Consider the following 23,985-nt stretch of genomic DNA (forward strand, 5'->3'; position numbering starts at 1 on the left):
ACACTCTGTCAGTGCATGGTTTTGGATTCTCTTCATATACAGGATGGAAAATGCCTCAGAATGGATTCCTTATTGTCAATTAAAATAATGAACGGCCTGATTAAAAACCAACATCAACATCTCAGTCTTGAACTCATAAATATCAGTGCCCTAAGATTAACATATTGCTTAGGAGTGATTCTTTTTTTATGTAATACATTTTACTTTAAACTAACAAAGGTTTACTGAAGAATTGTTTTCCCCAGTTATTTTGACCTCAATTTGGGGCATCCATTTAGGAAATTCCTTTCTATTCTAGACCTCTGTCAGCACTGTACCAGCTTCATTTCACCACAAAATGTCAGACCCAAGATAAAGAGACATTTCAAATGTACACTTTTGTCATTGCCATTGGTTATGCTGCTCAGTGGACTGACCATCCGGCTCGCCTTCCAAAGCCTCACCTTTTTTTCCAACACATGTATCACCCAGATATCAATGTCTGGTCTGAAGTGAGTCAAAATTTGACCTGACCAAGGTCAGGTCAAATTTGGGGTAAGGACAGTTGAAGTTTCCCTTGATTCCGGAGGAATCAAACATCTGAGTCCATGGTCCTGCTTATACCTTCAGTCCACTTGTATGTCAATAACAGCAATGTATTAGCTGAGTTAGTACTTGTTTGTGAAAACTTGAAGAGCATTCCTATCCTGAACCACCCATCCCCCCCAGAGAACACATTGGTCTCTCCTAGCGTCGGTTTTTCCTGGCTCTGTTTGACAGACAGTAGCAGGCTGCTGGACCTTTTATAAAAAGACCCATGAAACCCTATCAGCTGTGTAATCTTGGAGCTATTTGGCCCGCTGTGGTTTGCGGGAGTAACTTTGAAATCCTGGCACCATCAGAGCACTGTCCCAGGTTTCTAACGTCAGGCCTGGTGGAAAATACATCCCCTCACCCCCCTGCTAAGGGATACAGGACAGTCTTTGGTTTTGTCTTTTGGGATCACCTCAGGCACAGATAGTTTGGTATTCATGTAGGGGTGAGGACTCTGATGGTGGAATTTCAGGAGGCGGAGCTAGAGTTGATGTGCTCCCGCCTTGTCATTGTATATTTATAGCTTGCATTCCCACTAGACATGGAAAAGTAATTCTGACTTCATAGATTATCATTCTGAAATCAGGACTGACAAGAAGTATGGGGTGCAATGGCACTAGATCATGAAACCAGCACGACCCCCTAGCTATAGCAAATGTAGGAAACAGTGGCCACATGGTTATGTGCTTTCCCACCCTGCTGTAAGAGCAGCAAAGGAAAATCAGTGGACAATCTGAAGTTGCATCACTTCCTCTTTCACAGCAGCAGAGCTCTCGAACAGAATAAATAGATAAAAATGAGATCACTGCTCTTGGATGAATTACACAATAATATCCATTAATTGTGGTTAGTATGCAGACATTTAAGGGAATTGTTACACTATAAGTAAACTTCAGTCTGGGAAGACTGAATTAGGCATCATACTGTACTCATTTTTAAAATAGCCCATGGTGAAATTAATCTTTTCTGTGTTTTGTTCATATGGCTTAATTCACGCTCAATAGCATGCTAGATACAGGCATCTAATACAGTTATTAGCTGTGGCTGACAGTAGTTAATTGTGTTTAAGGTGTCGGACAGGCCTCCCCATGAATCACCACACGTAAAGTCCCTTTGCCAGCTACAACATTGGGTAGAGAGGATGGACTAATGACTGACAATCTCAGAAGCTAACACATTGTTCATGACTTCATCCCAAATGCTAGTCCGTAGTACTACTAGTGTGGACAGATCAGGGTGTGAAATGCAAACAACATGGATTGTGTGGTGGTATGTCATCATATATCGGGTGGTATCAGGGCTACAGCATGGCTGTGACCCTGCTGTATCAGGCTGTCATTGTAGAGGGAAGGGATTGCAATGTATAGTCATACTTGCCACTGGAAATTCTGAACAGGCTACTACATAATTCTCAGGGCATATTCCAGCAACCCAAGCTGACCTCTGTGCTCCAACAACATTTTTGTGAAGGCTATCATATTGTTCCAAGCGACTGCTATACGGCCTACTGGATCCACTTCTGCTATTTGTTAAGCTGTATTTCCGAAACTATTGAACAGCCTTAAGAAACATCTTCACACAAGTGCATATGAGGCCATATATATTTTTTCTATATGTTTTAATGCTCATATGAGAAGGATCCTATGTTCTGGGAAATGTGCCTGTGTAATTGTGGTAATTAGGGAAGCAATGGCATACTGGCTCCACTATGGCATCGTTTTTACTAGGTTGATAAAAACATTACATTTTATGACTTTGTTCACAGCTTTAGTAAATAGATGTCTCAGTTATTAGTTTGGGCTACCTCTGTATTTTAAAATGCCTTCTGTGACTGAAATGTGTCATGCTCTTTTAATATTGGGTGCTCTTGGAGCTAGGAGCAGTGCACTGGCATTTTATTGAATGGGACTGGCATAGGTAACTTCATCACTCTGAAGCTGGCACCAACAGGCTTGATCAACAGCGGTTCACTGTGACAGTCACTGGCACGCCACAATTGGGATCAGTGACAGCTTTCAGTGCCATGGTTTCTACCAGCTTGCAGATGCCATGCAAATTTAATATTTGTTTTTATTGACTTTTATTTAACCAGGTAGGTCAGCTGAGAACTCAAGTCTCAATGATGAGCGAGAAAGTCAAAGTGGGTCAGGAATAGAAGTGATTGTGCAGCAAATAGGTGCCATCGATGCATGCTAGCGTTTTTGTGCTTGGTCTTATACTTTGGTGACTGAGGGTACCAGTCTATCCATGACTTTAGATTAGGAAGGGTATTACAGTTGGTTCTAAGACTGTAAATAGCTCAGAGTTATTTTGTGAGGATGAGAGGCTGTGCATGTTTATGCAGAAGAGAACAGAGGACTAATCACAGCAGCTGAACACTTGCTTTCCCACATTAGATGGGGAGGGGAAGACGCCACTGTATTGAGCACCATGTCATCACTGGTAGCTGTGCAGAATGCCAAAAGGCATACTGCTTTGAATTGAGGATTTTGATCTTTATCTGTTTTGTTTTTTTTGTTTGTATTTTGTTTTTTTGCAGCATAAAATATTATTTCTATTTCAACCTGGCTGAGGCTTCTGGATAATTTTTCCAACAATATTGTACAGCATAAGCAACAGGACACAAACTCACATGAACAATTCAAATATTCCAAGCAACAGACATGTCATAAGTACAATTAAACTGAATTTGTGAAATTATATTAAATAGCATGGGGTAAAAATAATAGCGGCAAACAAGACTAAGGTAGAAGGCACACATACAAAGATGAATATTTTCACATCAGCAACCATTACAATTTTTAATTAAATTTCAAATGAAAAAAAAAAATGAAAATTGATTTTTGAAACATGAAACCAGGTAATAAAAAGTGGAAATGACGATATGAAAACATTATATATTATACAATATATTGTATATATTATACAATATATTTGCAAGCAGTATTGGAAGACTGGCTAAGAACAATGCGGATTTGAACATAAGAAGGCTGTCCAATCTACCTTGACCTTTACAGTGATTTCAGTTAATTTACTGAATAGCTTTATATGTAATCCATTTCATGCTCTGTGCAATAGAATAACTTTATTTTTCCCAGGGGGAACATCAGGACAATCGTTCTGCAAAAAATAAGGTCACAGAGCAGGAAGCAGTGAACCAGTTGCTTGTTTTGGGACAGGGCCACAGACACTTGTCCGTGCATCCAAATAAAACCCTTTGACCTGCATTCCGGTGAGGGAGACCATCAATACCCAGTCTATTAAAAAAAGGGTGAGGTTTTAGCACCACCATACCTACAAAGTCACAGGATATGTAAAGCTTTTTAAATGCAACAGATTGTCACTAGTTATAATGTCTTTTGTCTAAATAAAACCAAAAAAGCATAATGGTAAATTAACTCATTAAAAATGAAAATGCATTGAAAAGGCTCATTAAAGATTATAATTGCATTACAAATGCAACCATCATTAACACATGGCATGGCTGTAATCTGTTACATTTATAAAATTTCACACATAATTCATTCCTGGGAATACTGGCTTTAATTTATTTTGTGGGTCAATTGATATCATGCATCATTTCTTGTTCTTAAGCAGACAGTCTTAATATGAGCAGGAGTTACAAAACCTCCTGCATCTAATGTGAACTGCTGGTTGGAAATGCCATCCATATGCACATGCAGTATGATCCCAACATGCAAGCCATAAATTGTTCCTACAGCGCTGAAAACATCTGACCATGTTATTCTTCTCTGAAACTACTACAGCGCATCTGGTTCCCATATCAGTGGAATCTCTGAGCAGGGGACACAGGGTTGGGAAGAAATGAGTGTGAGTGTAATCACAGAGGTAAAAAAAAAAAAAAAAAACTATAAGTGATATTATGCTGGCAGAACCTTCCGGAATCTTGAGCTCTGTATGCACAGAAAGAGGTGGCAACAAAATTATGAGCATAACAAGACAAAATCGCAGCGACAGTTCTTCATTATTTGGGCAGAATAAAAGGAAACGGACGACAGGCTCAAGTAATACATTTTTTTATTTGTTATTTTTGTCAGTAAATCTTCTAAATTACTTTCAACATCTTTAACCATGTTTCTTAGTATTCAACGAATCTCTGCAACCCAACAAAATAAAAACAGAAATTCAGCACTGGAATCAAATTGTGAACCACCACACAGGCTCTATAGAGTTTAGCGGGGGAGACATGTGTGACAGGATCAGAACAAAAACTATTTACCAAAACAGGAAATGAAAGCTCAGGCAAGAGTTAGAAGGCATAGTGTACAATGATGCTCAACGTTAAGCTCTTCATGCAAGTAAACCAATACAGCAGAGTGAAATGGACATGAGGAGGCCAATGTGGATTAAGTATTTTACAGCTATATAACGATATTTTGCACAAAAAATTGCATGAGAATATGAAGATATAGCACATTTTCCAAATTCTGGTTAGTTTTCCACTCATACACAATTAAAACAATTTTTTTCTTAAAACAGCTTCAAAACCGAAGTACTTGGTCTCAACATAACATCAAAATATCCAAAGCATGATCTTGTGGATACAGCCTATTCAAAATATATCCACAAGTGGTTTCTCTTCCCCATTTTGTATCTTTATTTGTTAATTACTGGTCAAGGTTTATTAACACACAGTAAATTCACCATCAACAAATACATGTTCTTTAAACCAGGATGCATAAAATGGGAATTAAGCCATATAATCAATAATCAGTATTAATTAGGAACCTTCCACATCGCAGTATTCCTTGTTCTGATACACATTACAGTAAATCATAGTATCCCGTTATTAACTTCACTGCAACACTACAATGGGCTGAGTTACTCCAGTAACTATTCCCACACTACTAACACTGGCTACAGGTTGAAGATGATATGCAGTATTTACCTGGACAGGTGAGCTCATTAGGGTTTTACTCAAACACTCAAAAAGGAAAAAAAGTATCAAATATAAAAAAACACTTTTCTGGAAAACAAAATGCAGCTAAACTAAAACAGAAAGCAACACTTCATTGTTGATTTTTAAGGTCCTGTTTTGAATTGAATACCTTGAAATGTGATGGTGAAATTGAGGGACAATGATAAGACAAATGTTTCCACTGTACGTATCACAGGCAATGAACTACAGTGAACATGATGCAAAATGAATCTGACAGACTAAAAAATCTGATTACATGTTCTTTTGTGTGGTAGCAGGCATTCCTTTTTCCTAATAATAGGTTTCAATACTTGCTGGAGGAAAATTAAATGTCAGGATACAAACTACATAGCACAGAATACATTGACTGTGATTGGTCTGAGGGCAAACCAATCACACCCTACCCACCCCCGTATACCATCTCAAATAGCGTGTTTGCTGACACACAAGTGCATCTCGTAAACTTGATTTTAAGGTATTGCCTTACTCCTCAGTTGCAGGGTCTAAAGGTCTAAATGTGGGTACCTGAATGTTCACTTCAGTAGTGCAGGTAGTCCAGAATTTGAGCACAATGGTCTCCCAAATTTGCAAAACAAGGAATTCTTAAACAGCAAAGCATCTACAATCACTCCACCAGCGAAGTCATACAGAACATAAAATCATCTACGTATATACAAGCGAAAAAGAACAAAGAAAAAACTCAATTTAACTATCTTTAACAACATATTTTCTTGGCAATTTCCTATTTTGGCCTAGTTTCAATGACATGACTTCCAGAAATAAAATAACAACATAAAAAATCCTTATTTCCTAATCTCTTCAAAAACACCACAGTGGTCCACAGTGAGCAGAATGCAAAGAGAGAAGAAACAAACACATGCCAGTTTGTCTGTTCACCCCGCCCTCTGCTGGTCACAGTGCTGAAAGAACACCTTTTGTCTCCTTTTTATGTTGTAAAATGCATTGCTTAAGATTTAGTCTGCATTTGAATTCCCTTTCTTATTATGAAGCATGGCATGTGCAAAGGCTTGGTGTTAGCCAATACATTCCTGCTGCCTCTGGCTGGATAAGGAATGAAGACAAATCTGAAAAATCAAGTAATGGTCTCATTCAAAAATGACATACATACTAATCAGTTTGTTACCATTTTTTGTGAATATTATTGCATAAATACATTCCATGCCACTTTTATATTCCATTAAATGCTGATTATCCTGATAGAAGTATTACCTGTAAAAGGGTTGCCAGGTCAGGGGTATAACAAGCATTCTCCTGAAAGCTAAACCCAATTTGTACTCAATGTACTACTTGAAAAGAGAAAAATGTGGACTTTGCGCAATGCTACATACACTACATAGGAAAATTGGGATTGTTTCTTCAGTCGTAATGTGCTTAACATCACAAGTCACATGTCCCTGGACTGTCCTTCATAACATAATGTACATATGAGATCCCATGTCCTAAAATGAATCAATTCAATCAAACCAGGAGACACACAGGCAGTGGCCAGTTTGTATTCAAATGTATTAAGTGCAACAGAACCATCACAACAGTTATTTCTTTCCCTGTGCTCAGATCCACTCTTTATCCCATTCTTGGCACATTTATGAAGCCAACTCAAAAGTACAACTGCACCAACATTTTAAAAACAGTATTGAAGTCTCAAAAAACCATATCATTGTTACACCCCGCATTTCTTAATTTGTTGCTTGTATGGCAATAACAAGAATAAGAAGCCATATGCATACTGCCACTTCATATTTAAGTATGAAAACACAGAACACAGACTGGACTGCAGAACAATTACTGCCAAATACTTGTCCATGACCATTCAAGTAAAATCCAGAGAATGGCTACACTGCAAAGGCCTAATTTCAAACAGGATAGTTCAGAATAAACAAAGGCCTGAAAGATATGAACATGTTTTGCAACTGCTTGCAAAAAACAGGTCATTGTTTTTGTTCAGAGTTCTCTGGTTTTCAAAAATAGAAGCAGAAAACCTGCTATGGAGAGGCAGTTGATCCTCTTTTCACAGTTGGTCAAAATCAAAAGAGCCTTACACTCCAATTCAATAGAAAGAGCTTCAAAGAAAACGGACAATAACTTCAGCAAAAACAGAGCAAGAGTCCTTCTGTTGCGCCTTAAAAATGTACTCTCATATGGGATATGCTGGCTTTAAACAAAAACATTTCTCCACTGATGCTGACATTAATTTACCTCAGCAAGTGTGAGAGCTAAGCATAAAATAAAATAAAAATGGCAACTTATTTCATGTGGCAGAAACTGACAGTCAAATTGCCGCTTTAACCCAGCAGTTTCAAGTTCCACTTCTCAACGTATGACTGGGACAAACCCATCTATATTGAAATAAAAACAACTTTTTAATGCAGACTGACTAATGGAATCAAATTGCTCACCACTACACACACCCAGTAATACCCAACCCACCTAAGCAAAAGAGGTGTAAACAAATTTATAAATTGTGAGAAGGCATCCATTTGTTCCCAATATGATAGTTATTCTTGTAAGAATTCAAAATATAAAAACATGCCACTAAAAAGACATGTTTCCTGCAGGAAAGTGCTTGAGTCATCCATTTGACTACAGCAACCCCTAGGTCTGTTGCAATAACACATGCACATAAAGATCAACTTTAACTTGTTTCTTTTTCAAAAGAAATTCAACATGCTACATATTGTCTACGATTTCACTAAGCACACATCAAACTGGTGTACTATATAAAATACAAAATAAAACTGCAATCATTTTGTATTGAATAGAAAATATATTCACACAAACACAAAAAAGCGTAATGTCCACATAAAGTGTACCATTTTGGGAATACTGAAAAGGCACATACACCTTATAGTAAAATGCACTCAAAAACCAATTAAAATCAATTCTGTCCAATCATAATTATCAAAATACATACTGAAACACAAACATACGCACACACCACCCTGATCTACATGACCACAGGATCCAATACATTCATTTATCTTTCTGGCTACAAATGGATAATTATAACAATAAAAAACATCAATGTAAACTAAGTCTAACAAACTACACAACAGAACCAACAATATTACGTATAAAACTTGTAGTGTATAAACCAAACGGTGCTAAGCCATAGCATCTTCATCACAAGTGAAAAAATGACAAATGTTACTGACAAAACAGCCTAATGGCACAGTACACATTGAGATCACAGTATAAATTCAGATGATTATATTCCAGTTTGAATAAAAGGCAACTTAAAGAGTGGGCTTCCTACGGTACTTGCCATTTCCACGATCTATAACAATACGCGTTTCACTTGCGTATAAATCCGCAAAAGCAGTTTTGTATTTAAATAAATGTCGGTAGTGGTAATGGATGTCATTCAAGACATTTTACATGGTGCTGAATGTCAACATGATACTAAATGCAATTAAAGCCTTCAGATTATATTTAAACAGAACAGACTGAACATGAATCATGACAGCATATTAATGGAGGGATTCAATGTTTTAAACTCAATAATATGATTAAGATTTTCTTTCCAAAGACAATTACCTATAGAAAAAAACAAAAGAGGTAGTGGACGCTTTATCTAGTTATACAGTACTATAATTGTCACATTTATAGTTGCACACAATGGCCAGCATACTCATGTTCATCATTGGTGTAATTACAGGCCAACAGACTACACCTAATCACTTACCTTGACTCACTTATAAATCGAGTGGGCAAATAGGGTGGCATCTAGTTTTGCACCAGATACCGCTTCTAACCAAAACAATCAGGGATCTCTCTTTACAACAGACAGCTGTCCTCACTTTTATCATGGCCATATGATTCAGTGAAGAGAAGAATAGATACAGGTATATTTTTAGGCAGGTTACATTGATTTTACACTAGTAAAGGTAGCCTATCTTAAGAAAAAAAGTGCTTTGCTCTTTAACTAGAATGGCAGAAGTTACAAACAAGAGGTTTTATCTCTGTGAACATTTCAGCCTTTTAATATTTTCTGCTTATATATATATCAGATATTTTTACTTAAATCCAGCAAACCTAAAGCAATACAATTACAAAACAAAAGCCTACATGACACTATTGTTAGTGTTAAAATGTTTCATCGTGAAATGTGTGCGGAAACAAATTTGTGGTTATTTTCTACATTCAAATTGTGTAGTTTAAGACATAGAAACTTAGTGATTGTCTAAGCTATTGTACAAAGACTATTTGTTTAGCTTATACTGCTACAGCAGAATATGTAACAAACAAGTAATGCATTAACGATCAGTTATTAAGCAAACAGTAACAGCTTTGGTAACTTAGTATAGTTAGATTTCTGAAAAAGTCCTTGCATGTATAACCCAAAATCTAAATATAAGAATTTCCTGAGTAAATAGTTCAATCTCATCTAATAAGAAACTCTGAATAACAAAATCCATTAAATGTTATATTAAATGATTTAACACAATATTAATTATTAAAATAAATATGCAATACTTCTGGATATTTCTTCAACATAATAAAATATAGATTTAAGTGCTTAATAAGTCATATAGTTTTTTCATTAACTTACCAAATGGTGTTAGTAAGTCAAAGTACTAATCCTGAGAATAAATGCTTTAACCATTATCTAAAGTAGTCCCACATCAAAGTCAATAATACCCCTGTAAGATCTCACAAGCACATATTGGTAGCTATTTACTATTTCTGCATTTCTTTGTAGGCCATTTACACTAAGAATACTACTGTGAGCTTTGTCTGTGTGGACCATGCGAAATATTACTACACAGAACATGACAGCAGAGATTGTCTGCTGTTCCTGGGCAATCTCACAGGCTGAGGAAAGGTACAAATGAATAAACAAAACAAATGGTGTGTCAAGTTAAAACCAAGGTGTTCCTGGTATTTACATTACATTCCAAAAGATTTTGTTTTTGGCACGTCACAGTGGATTCAGCACAGACTTTACAGATAAAGACTAAATTAGATGCAATTTACCACTGAACATCTAGAACTTCAGATTTGTGGGATAAGTGTTAATTGCAACTATCTACAGCTACAAAGCCACTGAACATACAAGGAAACACAACACAAAAACAAGTGCAGAAAATAAATAATTAGCTATTAACTGAACATAAGATATTGCAAGAAATAGCTCTAGCAACCAAAAACTGAACATTCGGTGAGGATATGCAATGATTAAAATGGCCTTATTGTAGTTTTGCCTCAAACATCAGGAACATGAACATAATGTAAATTCTGAGACTGAAAAACATACACATAAAGTCATCCTGATGCATTCTCTCGTCTCCAAGTCGGCTGAAATGTGTGTAGATATCCAGCGACAGCCTCACTCTGTCCTCGGATCGTTGGCGGTCCTGATCTCCATCTCCGCCTTGGCCTCCCTACCTCCTCTGGGTCCGGCTTTCTCCTTGTCGCTCAACGGGCCTGTTGGGTGTTGGGTGTCGCCGGCCCCTGGGCCCTGTGGCTCGCCCTCTCCTGGGTTGCAGAGCTCCAGCAGGGCCCGCTCCAGTTCCGCATGCCGCGCCCCGGTCCCCAGTGCGCCCTTGGGCAGGGTCATCTGCAGGGCGCACCACAGCGCCGTGCGGGCCTTTCTGGTCAGTGTAGCCAGCTCTTTGATTGCCGCTGCCAGGGCGAGGACATCTGCAAATGGATGCCGTGACCGAACCGAAAAGAATGAGTGTTAGTAAGGCTGGCATGATGTACTGACCAGGGCTAGTAATTTCCATTTGACTCCATGAATTCCATTTAAAGTCATTCAAATCAATAAACAAAACTGAATTAAGTTAATTAAAATAAGCTCATAAAATATATGATTTTTTCACTCATGAGTTTCAATTTCCAGAATTGACAGAAATGAAATGGAACTGACCCCAGCCTTGCTGCAATTAGAACAGGCTCGCTTGACCGGTTAGACTCTGCTTCATTTAATCACTCCACTCACTTCATGAAAAGCAGAATTATTGCTATCCAAAAACACTCTTTTTTTACTGCTCACAGGTCTTATATCACCGACTAGTTTAAACCAATGAGTTTTTTCATACCTTTGTCATCACTGTATCTGGGGGCTCCCTGTCTCTGGCGGTTGGCGGTGTTGACGATCTCATCTTTACGGCGTTGCTGGGTGAAACGGATGGCCTCCAGGTGGCGCTCCAGAGTAGTGGTGATATTAGCGTGGACTGGAGCACTGCGCATCCGTTCCATCTTTCCAACCAATACCACAACCTTCAGAAATGAACAATTATGACTCTAGGCAAGTCCAAATATAGGCTACAACATTTTAATATTATATTTCCACATATTTAATCTTATAGTTGAATGAGGTTTCATAAGTGCTACTCCTTATAGATCACATAACTTTTTGGTAAGCGAAGTCCAACACTTTACAAATGTTGCTTCAGCTTGGGAAAAATAACCACCAATTTGCAGGGGTGTTTAAAATTTTTTATTTATTTTATTTTCATTTGACACTCAACATGGGGCCGAGCATGTGCAAATTCCACCATAATTCTGATCGGACAATTTTCTGCAACCACAGACTACGTTCATGTGTGAAACCCCACTGTTGACCTGGGAGAATGTAGACATCCACGGTTCTCCAAAAAACACAGTGTCACAGCGGCTTCGTTCCCGTCGCAGACTAGAGCTAAGCTCACACAGAGCGGGGCTGAAAAAAGACCTTTCATGTGCAGTCCACAGGTCTTGATTTGATCCAAGACTGCCAGGCTCATCCATGCACTACAGTGTGGTACGTAAACCAAATGGTTTTTTTTTGTTGTTGTTAATAACGAACATATGTTTGGAGATAACAAAAGCGTGCAACTTTAATTAATGTTAGTTTGCCCATCAAACATCCATCAATGTAACAACATGAATGTACATGAATGAAAATACAAATACATGAAAGTAAATAATAAAAAAGACTACTATAAGCATTACTAAAGACAATATGAAAAATGAAAAAAATCATATTTATAAAATTCTATTCTGTGTTTGTGTACCTTTAACTTACACATTAATAACAGAAGTTTAGTCACATCATATGGAGAGCACTCACATAACTCATAGACAGAACTCACCCTAGCCTGCTCTCTCAGCTGGTCCACAATCAAACGATCCACTCTGGACGGATTGGCTGGGAGACAGGGAATGGGAGTGTTGTTGGAGCTTGAAACTCTCCTCCCAGGAAAGTTTCTGGCTAAATTTGCCTCAGTCTGAAAACAAAATCATAGAAGGCTCAGACGAACAGAATGATTACGAACATCATAGTTCACTAGCAATGCTATACACAGGCTTCCATGGCAGGGATGAGGGCAACACACATAAAACATACTAGTTAGAGCTCATCCATGCTTTGTAAGAAGCAAGCTGAGTGGAAACCACCTGTTGGCAGTACACTAACCTACTAATGGCAAGACCTAGACTAGCTAAAACCACTATGCATTAGATTTATCTCCATAAGGTCATGTGTCTAGTCCTGGGCACCACACTGTAAGATAAATATGTAGATGCTCTAGAAAACTTACAAAGAGCCTAAGACAGTTATTCTCTCAACAAAATGAGTCATTTGATTTTAAAGGGGACTGATCTAGTGAGCTATAGAAGCTACTTAATATGAACTTTTTATAAGAGATCTGAAGAATTAGAATTTGTTTATTTCATTATGATAAGGATGTCTTTTGTTCATTTAATGCCTGGGATGGTTCTCAAGGACTTGCACTCGAAGTGGAGACCCTTATGGTCTTCAAGACTAGGCTAGTTACTCACTAGAATGTAGGAAATTTCCGAAATTTCTAAAATGGCCAAAAGCCCTTGAGAACCATCAAACATACTTATCTAAGCTGCAAAGCCAAGGTCAAAAGTAAAAAAGCATGAGATTTTACCTTTTTCCTCTCCTTCTCCAGGGTTCTCCACTGCTCATAGCACAGCTCCAGCTGCACATGGAGCTCATTGGCTGGGCCGCTGCGGTTCCTCATAGGCCTGTACTTGTTAAAGAGTGGAGGGAACCCAAAGTAAGGGGGCGGCACATCACCATTGAGCAGTTCACTGACAAAAGGGCTGAGGTGGCTCAAATCTTCACTCTGGAGCATTTCCATCAGGTCAGGGAAGGGGAATCCACACTGAGGCAATGGGAAGCCTCCACTAGTTCCACCTCCACCACCATGCAGGCCAAGCTGGGCCAGGCTGGAGTTCTGCTTCAGGTCTCCCATCATGAGCTGGAAAGGGGATGAAAACTGAGCAGAGCTCAGGTCAGAAGCACAGCTCTTTTCTTGGTCTTGTTTGCGCCAGTAGTTGTTGTTGTTGCTGTACTGGTGCCGGCTGGAGCCTCCATATGCATCAGACTGAGGGAGCCAGTCCTTGTTCTTCCTCACCCCCTTGCCATCATCACGGCCATCTGGGCTATGCTTGGTCCGGTTATAAAGGTACTTGTCGGGATCCTCACCGGCTGAGGCTGCTGACCAGCTGGATGGGTAACCATGCTGGCTGTGGTGGTACTTGGTGACTGAGGGATCCGATCTGGAATGACAGCCAGGTGTATTCAGGTTTACGTTTCCAGGAGTCATACCTTGGGGCCACGCATCAGGATGACTCTCTCCTGGCTTGGCTCTGCGTTCTTGCCTTCCCCCCACCGAGATTGGGGAGGTTTGGGAGCGGTAAGATGGCTTGGGGCTAGGAGTCAGCAGGTGTTTGGTAAGGTTTCCATTGCAGGATGTGTTTGACAAACCTGACAAGGACACCTGTGGGCTGTGACCTGGGCTGCTGCTCTTCCCATTCTGCAAGCTGGACTTCCAAGAAGGGCTCAACGCATCCCCTTCAGACCAGACCAGGGCACTTTTTCCTGGGTGCAGATAATCCCCATTTCGGAACTCTAAGTTTTCAGCTGCGGTGAAATCACAAGAAGAGTCAACAGCATTAGTTTGACACCGGCCATAAAGTTTTCTGCTCGACAGATAATTATTTCGCAGATTTGGACTGAGATGTTCACCTGTCTTCCAGATCCTTCCATTCACCTTGGTATGTTGAATGCCATAGTGACTCTGAGATGGGGAGGTCTTCCGCTGTGGTGGATGGGCATTATATTCCTCATAACCTCTATAGGGGTACTGCCTTTGCTGGCTTGTGTGAGGCCATTTCTCACTATGAGGAGGGCTGCTTCGTTCACATGCGAACCTTGTCTGTTCCATGGAACTTCCACATTTCGAGAATTTATCTCTGCCCTGTTCCACTTTGAACTCCTTTTGCAGTCGTGTGTTGTTGCTGTTGCTACGGTTATGAAATGCATACATTCCAAACTCACCTGGTACCTTCTCAAAGCTTCCATTAAGGACATCCTGACTGCCATTTTGCATGCATTGGTCACACTCTCTTTTGTTGAATCCAAAGTCATCCCTGGGACTAAATGAGGGTCCTTTAAGCAGGGTATCTTGATTGCAAGAACTGCGAGGGAAATGTGAGGAGTCCAGGCTGGCGGGGTGTGGATATTTTTTATCACCCACAAGCCAGGAGTCCATAAGGTCAAGGCCTTGAAAACCATGGTAGATGCTGTCCATGTGATCTTCCTCTATCTTCTGAAAAGCATCCTGATAAAAGCTACTAGTATCAATCACATCAGAAGAGCCATTTCCAAATTGCACCATCTTCTCCTGTTGGCTCGTGTGGTCATTGTCTGCAGCCCAAAAAGGAAACAGCTTGGAAGATGAATTCCTGTGCAGAAAAATAAACTGTTTGTTATATCATATTATGTGTTACATCCTTTCAACATTTGTTTCACTTGTAGGCCTATGAAGAAAAGTTAAGTGACGCTTAAAAGAAATCATCAATGAGCATTCCACACATACCAATATCCAAGATGTTCAGGATTTGGTTCTTCAAGGATACTGGAGACCATTTCAAATACATCGGGGCCATTTCCAGAATATGTCATGTTGACTTTGGGCCTATAGAAGAATTGAGAAAATGTACTTAATTCATCACATACCCAATATGGCAGTGATCTGTATAAGACATGTGCAGCCAGTTAAAGCAAGAGCATAACTATGTTATGATGAAAGTAATGCTCACAAAGCAACTTACAATATTGCATTGGAAAAAGAATAAACAATTCCAAATAATTCCATTGTAGCATAAAGAAAAGAGGACATATATTAAGCTATTAACTATTTTATCACCGGTGGGCCATAGCCACTGGCCCCGAGATAACAAGCAGTCTAGAAAGCTGCATTTTCTGTTTGCTACCATCAATGGCTGTAACATTCAAAGGCATACTATGCAGGATTTCTTTGCCTGTGTTTACAATCAAAGAAGTCTCCCCTTCTGTCTTGAACCCCAGCCACTCATGCCGAGTAAGTTACTCCAACTAACGTAGCTAGCTGGATAGCTAGGGGTAACGTTAGTACCATGAAATGAGCGACTGTGAGCGAAAATAAGAAGGCAGATTCTATTATAGATTAATTAATTCCATTACGTTGAACATAATAGTGGTTTTAGCGTTGGAACGTTAAACTAGGAAATTCAGACCCTCGTGAAAGTCCTTATTGTCACCAGCTTCACACTGTCAGTAACATTACGTACATGCCCAACAGAAAGAAATCCAACAATCCAGCATTGCTTTTAATCTGCATGGCGAATGTCAGCTGACATCACCTAGGAAATGCAATTCCAAGGTTAACTCTAGTTCTTGGAACAAGCCCTGTCGGCTAGTCTTTTGATTCGCTGTATCTGGACTTCTTAGCTCGCTAGCTCTGGAGCCACACACACCACTCCCCACAGAAAACAGCCAGATATCTAGAAACATCCCAAACATATTTTAGCATAACAAATACAGATAAAGGTGCAGGAATTTGGCAAGAATGTGTAAAGACAAAGATTTCCAGTGCATACCATGGTTATTTTATATTTTCATATTTTCAATGGAAAAATCATGCATAGTATGCCTTTAAGGATTTGTTGCAAAATATAAATAAAAATCTAAGCCACTTATAAAGTATGCTTTACCACAAAATGTACATTTCCAAACCCTAAGTTACTTTTATATTTAGTTCAAACAGCTATTTCCAATGCTACAGAACACAGTACAAAAGTCCACGGCTGATTAACTTTTTACACATTGTGCAAGCTTAGAATAAAGGTTGCCATGAAATTGGGGAAAGCAGCTGTTCAACATGACATGGTTCAGAGGAAAGTGCATGCTAGTCTCCATGGTCCTAAAACAGCTGCAGAAATTACAGCATGAGCTTGGGTGTATACGACTGGGTATTAATACAAATTTGTGAGAAAATGGGGAGAAAAGCAGTACAAAATGTGCACAGTTCAGTACGAGCTTGCAAGTAGAGATGCTTTTTGTCGCTTGAAACTTCCATTTTCCATACACTGTGGCCTTTTTGTAGACATAAATTCCAGGTAAACTTTACAAACACTCATTTATTATCACTGCCCAGATGCACTGCCTTTTATTTTGTCTGGCTCTGTTGTCTGCATGAATTTTACAGGGTCATGATCCCTTTATTGTAATTTACAATGCAGGCTTATCTAAAGCCGGCTGTCCATACACCTCGCTGAAAACAAATTGTTTACAACAATAGCTGTGTGCCTGAAAAATGGCACACTCTTGGCACCGTACAGATATGGGGTATGCAGCTCCAAACTAATCTGCTAGTTGGCATACTTGCCATGCCAATTCCTTTATTGCCATTTCCTTACCTGGACAGGTTTCCATCAGGGAAGGTGGCAGCAGGCTTGACATCATCAGTGAACACTGACCAGGAACTGTACAATAGAGCAGGGTCCAGGGTCAGGGCGGAGCCATCACTGAACACTTTGGACGGCAGCAGCTGGGAGTCCATGCTTTCCTTCAGAGTGACCTTCATACAAGCACAAAGTCGGTCAGGGGGACAAAAACAATGAGACTGCTGTTATAAACTAAGAAAAAGTCAAGTGGCTGACAGAAAACATGCGTCAATTAAGAAAAAAAGGCTCATTTTATACACTCTGGGTGTCAAAATCTGTTTGGCCACAAACCATCCAAGATCATACACTGCATATTGCAAAATCATCCTCAAAAAAGTATCATATATTAAACATTGAAACCTTCTACTGACACAAAGTACAAAAGTTGTCATTCTTAGGACATTGTGACATTCAAGAGATCACACATCTACCATTTGCCATTTACAATACTAACTTTAATTACATTACATTCACAATTTAGGAAGAAATGAAGGGCCAGAAATGCAATTATCTAGGTGAAAATGCAAAACTGAATTTGTGCTTCAGTTTGAAATGAAATACTGTGAGATCACATGCGTATAACAGGTAAAACTATACATGTCCAGGATCATAACCTCCCTCAACACAAATGCCTGCTTAACCAAACAAATTTCAATGTATCAAACAAATGAAAATTCCACACAGAATAAACTCTTGACATGTTGATACAATGCACAGCTGGCCAATAAACAGCTGAGGAGTCAATTGTCCAAAATGGGGGGGAGGGAACTATGTATAAAAAGGACTGTGTGGTTCCCACAATATGGATGTAAATACCTGGAAATTAAAGCTGAGAGTCTGTACCGTATCACTGTATTCATTGTATAATTTCAAATCAAATGTGTTGGGAGTAGAGAGCAGAAACAACAAAATTGTCACAGTCCAAATACTTGGAAGACTGCACTGTATATGAAAAGGGTAAAAGTAACAATAGTTTAGGCTGCACTTTTGAAGCTTACTACAATGATTATAGGATTTAGTTGATGGTACATCAACTAATATGCTCTTAAAAAAGGGATCCTTTTGAATCAAATGACTCCAGTTTACCTGTGGTTTAAAATAGTTGTAAGAGGAACCTTGGTAAGCCATATTTTCATGGAAACCATATGACCATTCACATTCCAAATCTGTACCATTGCAGCACTCAGAGCATTCAAGGCGGAGCAAGCCTGTTGAGGACAGAGAATACCCCAATAAAACAGTGTAGACACCGAGGAAGAAAATATCCCATGGAACAAGCAAGCAAAACTAGCTTATTTGTCCATGGGCAAGGCACAATCACGCCAAAAGTCTATAAACACACAAAACAGGCACTGATGCAGAATATTATTGCGAATGTGATTTACAGATTAGATTTCTTCATGCACTTTGATTCACAAAATCTTCAACCATTTATGTAAAATACACTTTTTAAAAATCTGACTATGTACATTAGTTCATAAATATTCGTGAGTTTTTTTAATTAAATTTTTTATTTTATTTTTTTACATAAAAACCAAAAAGCAAGACGAAGGAGCCACAGCCAGCCGGAGTCAAAGTAACAAATATTGTAGACCAGGGGTTACGTTGTACATTTTAGGACATCCTCAGGCTTTATCATCAGTTTTTACACATCACAAAAAATGGCATTGTTCCCCAGACTAAAAGGCTTCAGGTCTCTGGAGAAACACTGTCAAATCTAAGATGTCTAAGCGGCCACAGACACAACAGCCTTGGGGGAAAACGGTAGGCTATTAGGCATGCCAGAGGCTCACTGACCACTATATGCCATAAATCTACTGTATTTCTATTGAAAAATTGTAAACACAAATCTGTAAATTTATGTGAGAACACACACAAGAACAGCTGCAAACTTGTACAACTAGAGCAAAGACGGCTCAATAAATACAAGCTCTCAAATCAACCTCTTGCAACCTCTCAACTTTTGCAAAAAAATGTATAATTAACCTTGAGCAAAAGATTTGCAAACTTGTAAAATGGGATTCATAACTGTACTAATGGTGATGCCCTGGTGAGATTGCCTGTTCTTCCAACCAATGAGACAAGCAGATTTGGGATGATGCTGTACTACTGTTATTTTACTTTTAAGAAGTGAACATCTGTCATCTACATAAAATCCAAGAATAAAAAACTAAAAAAAGGCAATGAAATCACCTGCGGAGAGCCACCGTGTTCTGTCATTTTTCAACAGGGAACAATATAACAGATAAGAGAATGTGATACATGCAACGGCCAATATAGAATGATGCTAATCTATGCTGCATTCAAATAATTTACCAATAGTTGATAGCGTAAGGTGTAGAAATAATTTGGAATCTAGGACAAGGTATTCCATCTAAATCAGCTTTGATTTAGGAATCGAACTTGCCAACATTTGTGACAGAATTAGCAATATCTTCACGTTAGCTAACTAGCATGCTCAGCTGCACATTCCTACTGTAGGAACAATTTGCCAGCTACCCAGCTTGGTGGCTGGTAATGGGCTTTTCATTGAGTATAGGCTACTGTATATTTCAATTAAAAGCTTGAGAAATCTCCAAGTTCAGTCGAATGGGATAAAACAAAAAAGTATATATATATATATATATATATACATTTTTTACATTATCTGAACTCCCTAGCTCGCTCACATTCCATCTTGATGGATTTATCATTAGTTTGCCAGCCTGCCAAATTTGAACAAATGTTAACCAAATCCACAATTAACAACTTATGATAGAAGCAAAGAAGACTATGTAGTCCAGGGAAATTGACGGAAAAAGTAAACAACAGGAAAAAGGCATTCAAAACTGCTCTTCAGATTGGCCACACACTGTATGTCTGTCATCTCCAAGTGGCCAAAACCAGGCTGAGTTTTTGGAGCTCACTTCCAGGTATTGTCAAGAGATGCTGGCCACTAGCACCAGAGTGGTTGGCTCCAGTATAGGTGTTTCAGTCATCCATTTCGATGTAAGCCAACAGTAGCAATACAGTCAAAATACAAAGGCAATCATTTTTTTCCCCAAAAGAAATTATCCACCAACGGTGTTTTTTCTTCATCTAATGTCTCCCCATGTGCCAATGTGTTAAGTTATTGTGTTATTTGGACAAGACTGTAATATTTTGTGGACGAATCAGGAACAGATTGCATCACCGCCGAATCACTGAATCTCATGCGCTTAGTGGACAACCAGACTTGTCTAATAAAAGGGCCCCCTCTTTTCCCTACTGCACAGTCTCTGGCTCCAGTTTGTACAACATGGCAGTGCCCACAAACTGTATTTCCCTGGCTTCAAAACACTTTTCCAAAATAAACTTACTTGATTTGATTACCAGAATGCATATAGTTAGTCACATGCATACACCGTGTCAACTAGTCACAGTAAATACAGTAAGTATGGGGGGGGGAAGGGGAGGAGGAGAAGGAGGAGAAGGAGAAGAAGGAGAAGAAGAAGAAGAAGAAGAAGAAGAAGAAGAAGAAGAAGATGCAAAATCCCCTTAGTTTGGGGCTTTATTGTGTGGACATGTGAGAAAACGCAAAATCCCCTTAGTTTGGGGCTTTGTGTGGACATGTGAAGTTGTTTATGAATTCTGTCTGTTGAAATGGGGTGAGAATGTACAGAATTGAATGTTTTTAAGGGCTGAGGGTCTGTGGCTGTTGTGGTTATTTCTGTGGGGAACCCTGAAAAGTGCCAAACTCTCGGTGCTATATAGGTATGGGGCATGCCCCCGCCAAGGCGTAACTTGGCAGGATGGCATACATGCCATCCCAATCAAATATGGCAACTGTACCCTCTGCTACTTAGTTAGGAAAATAAAGCTATTTTTTTCCAAGATTACCATGAATTGAATGCAGGGCACTGTAATGTACAAAAGAGTTGCCTGATTAATTAGGGGGTAGTCTGTGTTCAATCTGATATTAATAAAGTCCATACAAATACAAGTGAATATAGCTGGCGTTTAAAAAAAAAAAGGTCAATTTCACCACAAGAGGAAACCGTTTACCTACTCTCAAAAGCAGGACAAACAACAAACTTCACTGATGGGCGGAAACAAAAATCCGGGTGAAAATCTGTTTAAATCGATTAGCACCTTTTTACAAACCCGGGTATTTTTCGATGAAAATCGGTGCATACGAAAAACAACGAGCCTCACACATTTTGTATCTTCCGTAACCTCAAGGAAGAGACCCCTTCGTGAACCCAGCCCAGAAATTTGCCTAACGACGTTACGTTAGTAACGTAACACCACATTGACTAACAGCAGCATGCATTGAGCCCAACTGGAGCAGCTCCAGGCGCCAGAAATATATAATAACGTTAAACTATTTAGCTGCAGCACTATTATCTAGCCATCAATAAACACACCTTAAAAACAGTACTAGGAACACCTATTCACTTAACGTTACCAATTATCGACACAACTAGGTAATAACTAGCCATTCCTAACGTTACAGCTAGTCTATATAATAAGATAGCATGCGACAAACGGACGAGTAAGCAAACCACTAACAAACGTTAGCCAACGTCGATAGCTAGTTACCCAGGCAGCCTAAGTTGCATGGATGGCTTCAAAACGTTTTATGAGTAGGGAGGACAATCGAAAAATTTATTTCCGGAAATTAACATAAGTATTGTGATTAAAATACCAGTTTAGCCGTAAATTAACGTATTGTGAACAGCGATCGTACATATATGGAATATTAATGTGATATATTGGCTGTTTTGTGGCCTTTTAGCTCGCACTTTCCCAAAATTCCATCAATGATAAGATCGGGACTCCGACGGCACCGAAAACCGATAGATTTCACTGAACATTCGACTGTTTACATTTATGGGGTTCTGAACCAGTGACATCATAATAACTCTTACTGGTTGATTTTACGCGGTCATTTATGGCAGTTGGTTCTCTCAGAATTCTGACTGATAGCCAGGTCAGTATTTTCACTGGACACTTGATACATCCAGACTTATAACTTCAAAGTCCCAAGTCATTTGTGAATGGTTTAAATGGATTTTGAAAGTAGACACTTCATGCTACAAGCATGCTAAGGGATTTGAGTGTGCTGTGAAGTTTAGGTAGCAAACAACAAGGCTGAATCCTTCTGACGTAATTGACATAGCGACTATATGCTCAGATCGCCTAGTTTCACTCACTACGGCCAAGCGGAATCGATAAGGTTTCAGAAAATATATAACTTTTAAAGATTTAATTCAATCTTCTACTGGGACTTTTGCCGTTTATCGAGGGTGTGACAGAAAATTTCGGTGCCGCTGACTATAATCGAATGTTTTTCACATTTACCGTTCGATTGACCAAGTACCATTCAAAGTACATTTTTATGGGTTAGTACTGTCAGATTGTGCTAGCTACTTCACATTAACCTTGTACAGCGATCAATAAAGGCTAACAGCACAGCACCACTTAATTCTAGTAACTTCTATCACCACTGTAATGAACTAAAAAAAGGTAACAAACGACCTTTTCTGTGAGAAATGTATTGTCAAGCTCACGCGCATACACTGCTGGCGACATTCTAAAGCTTCGTTTTGCCCTCCCTATTATGAGTGAACTCAAATTGTTAGCTGGCTAGCTCAGGTAGTCTAAGCTAACTACTTGAGCTAGCGTATAGCAGTTTTGCTATAAAACATCTAGACACGGGTAATGATGAAAGTGGACGTCTTTGACAACCTGTTGACAACCGATTGTCTACTTAACAGTAACTGGTCGAATAATGGGTCACTGTAACACGTTTTTACTGTTTAAAGTGTCCAGTACCACGGGCTAATATTAGCTACCTGGTTACTGTACGTGTGCAACAATACACTAGTCTACTGTCCACGCTGCAGCGCGCCTTGTCGAGCAAGCGTTGCAAGCTAGGTCAGCAAGCTAGTGATCAACATTGTTTTAACTCGTCACTGCGATTGATTGCTGGCGCTAAAGTCTCTAATCTAGGTCTACGACACTACTGCAGTGTAACTATAGCCAATGCAATAGTTCGTATTCAGAGAAATACCTAGCCAACGCTTAATACAAAGCCAGTGAATGGCACGATCTATAGTAAACAGACGAATAACGTTAGCTAACGTTACTAGCTTGCAAGCTAACGACTACACGCCAGTCGCTACTTTGATCAGCGGGCTACGATTAACTGAATAGCGTCATTTGTTGTTGCAAGCATGTGAAGCGTCCGGGGCAAGGCAGTACTGCGCTATTGAAGATAACGATTTGGGAAATTATCTAGCTAGCGAACAATATATATCTTTTCAAATGTGCGATTATCCAACTAACCTGCATGGAAACTGCACTCCTTTCGTGCTGTAAAGAGGGAGACGTTTTTTTCTTGTTAATTTAGGTAAAAAGTCATTGCCTATCTTTCCATCGTCTCGGGCGCCATTATTACAGCAATCTTCAGGATTGTTCACACAGGAAATGCATTTCCACGCATCGATGACATCATTGGTGAAAGACGATTCCAAGTGGAAGAGCAGGGCAGACTGCACTGCAGAAGAACTTTATTTTAAATGCGTCCGGGGCTCTGGTGGACTATAAACACCGCTTATCCACCTTTCTGATGATGAAACTAGGCAGTTAAAAGAGTTGATTAACCATTCACATTGTTGATGCAATACTTGTTTTAGGGTGATGTGTTGAATTTCATATGGCAATTTACAACGGCGTTTACATGTATAATAATACCAAGTATTGAT

The 23,985-nt window shown here is 39.2% G+C and overlaps 1 protein-coding gene across 3 annotated transcripts; it reads right to left on the reverse strand.

The window, feature by feature from the left end:
• Nucleotides 1–4,594: 4,594 nt before the first annotated feature.
• On the reverse strand, nucleotides 4,595–23,711 carry LOC118233678 (meiosis-specific coiled-coil domain-containing protein MEIOC-like). 3 transcript variants are annotated; one of them, XM_035429514.1, is made up of 9 exons: nucleotides 23,567–23,711; nucleotides 18,344–18,465; nucleotides 17,231–17,391; nucleotides 15,370–15,468; nucleotides 14,517–15,235; nucleotides 13,414–14,411; nucleotides 12,610–12,744; nucleotides 11,575–11,755; nucleotides 4,595–11,173 (listed from the first exon to the last, which is right to left on the reverse strand). In XM_035429514.1, exons 2-9 carry the CDS (start codon nucleotides 18,383–18,385, stop codon nucleotides 10,860–10,862), a joined length of 2,649 nt encoding a protein of 882 aa, XP_035285405.1. In that variant the 5' UTR covers nucleotides 18,386–18,465; nucleotides 23,567–23,711; the 3' UTR covers nucleotides 4,595–10,859. The 3 variants fall into 3 exon arrangements, with proteins under 3 accessions (XP_035285405.1, XP_035285403.1, XP_035285404.1); XM_035429512.1 differs by having other exon boundaries at nucleotides 13,414–15,235; XM_035429513.1 differs by lacking the exon at nucleotides 18,344–18,465 and having other exon boundaries at nucleotides 13,414–15,235; nucleotides 23,567–23,708.
• Between the last annotated feature and the right edge of the window lie 274 nt (nucleotides 23,712–23,985).

Source organism: Anguilla anguilla, chromosome 8 (assembly GCF_013347855.1).
Source record: "Anguilla anguilla isolate fAngAng1 chromosome 8, fAngAng1.pri, whole genome shotgun sequence".
Classification (NCBI taxonomy): Eukaryota; Metazoa; Chordata; class Actinopteri; order Anguilliformes; family Anguillidae; genus Anguilla; species Anguilla anguilla.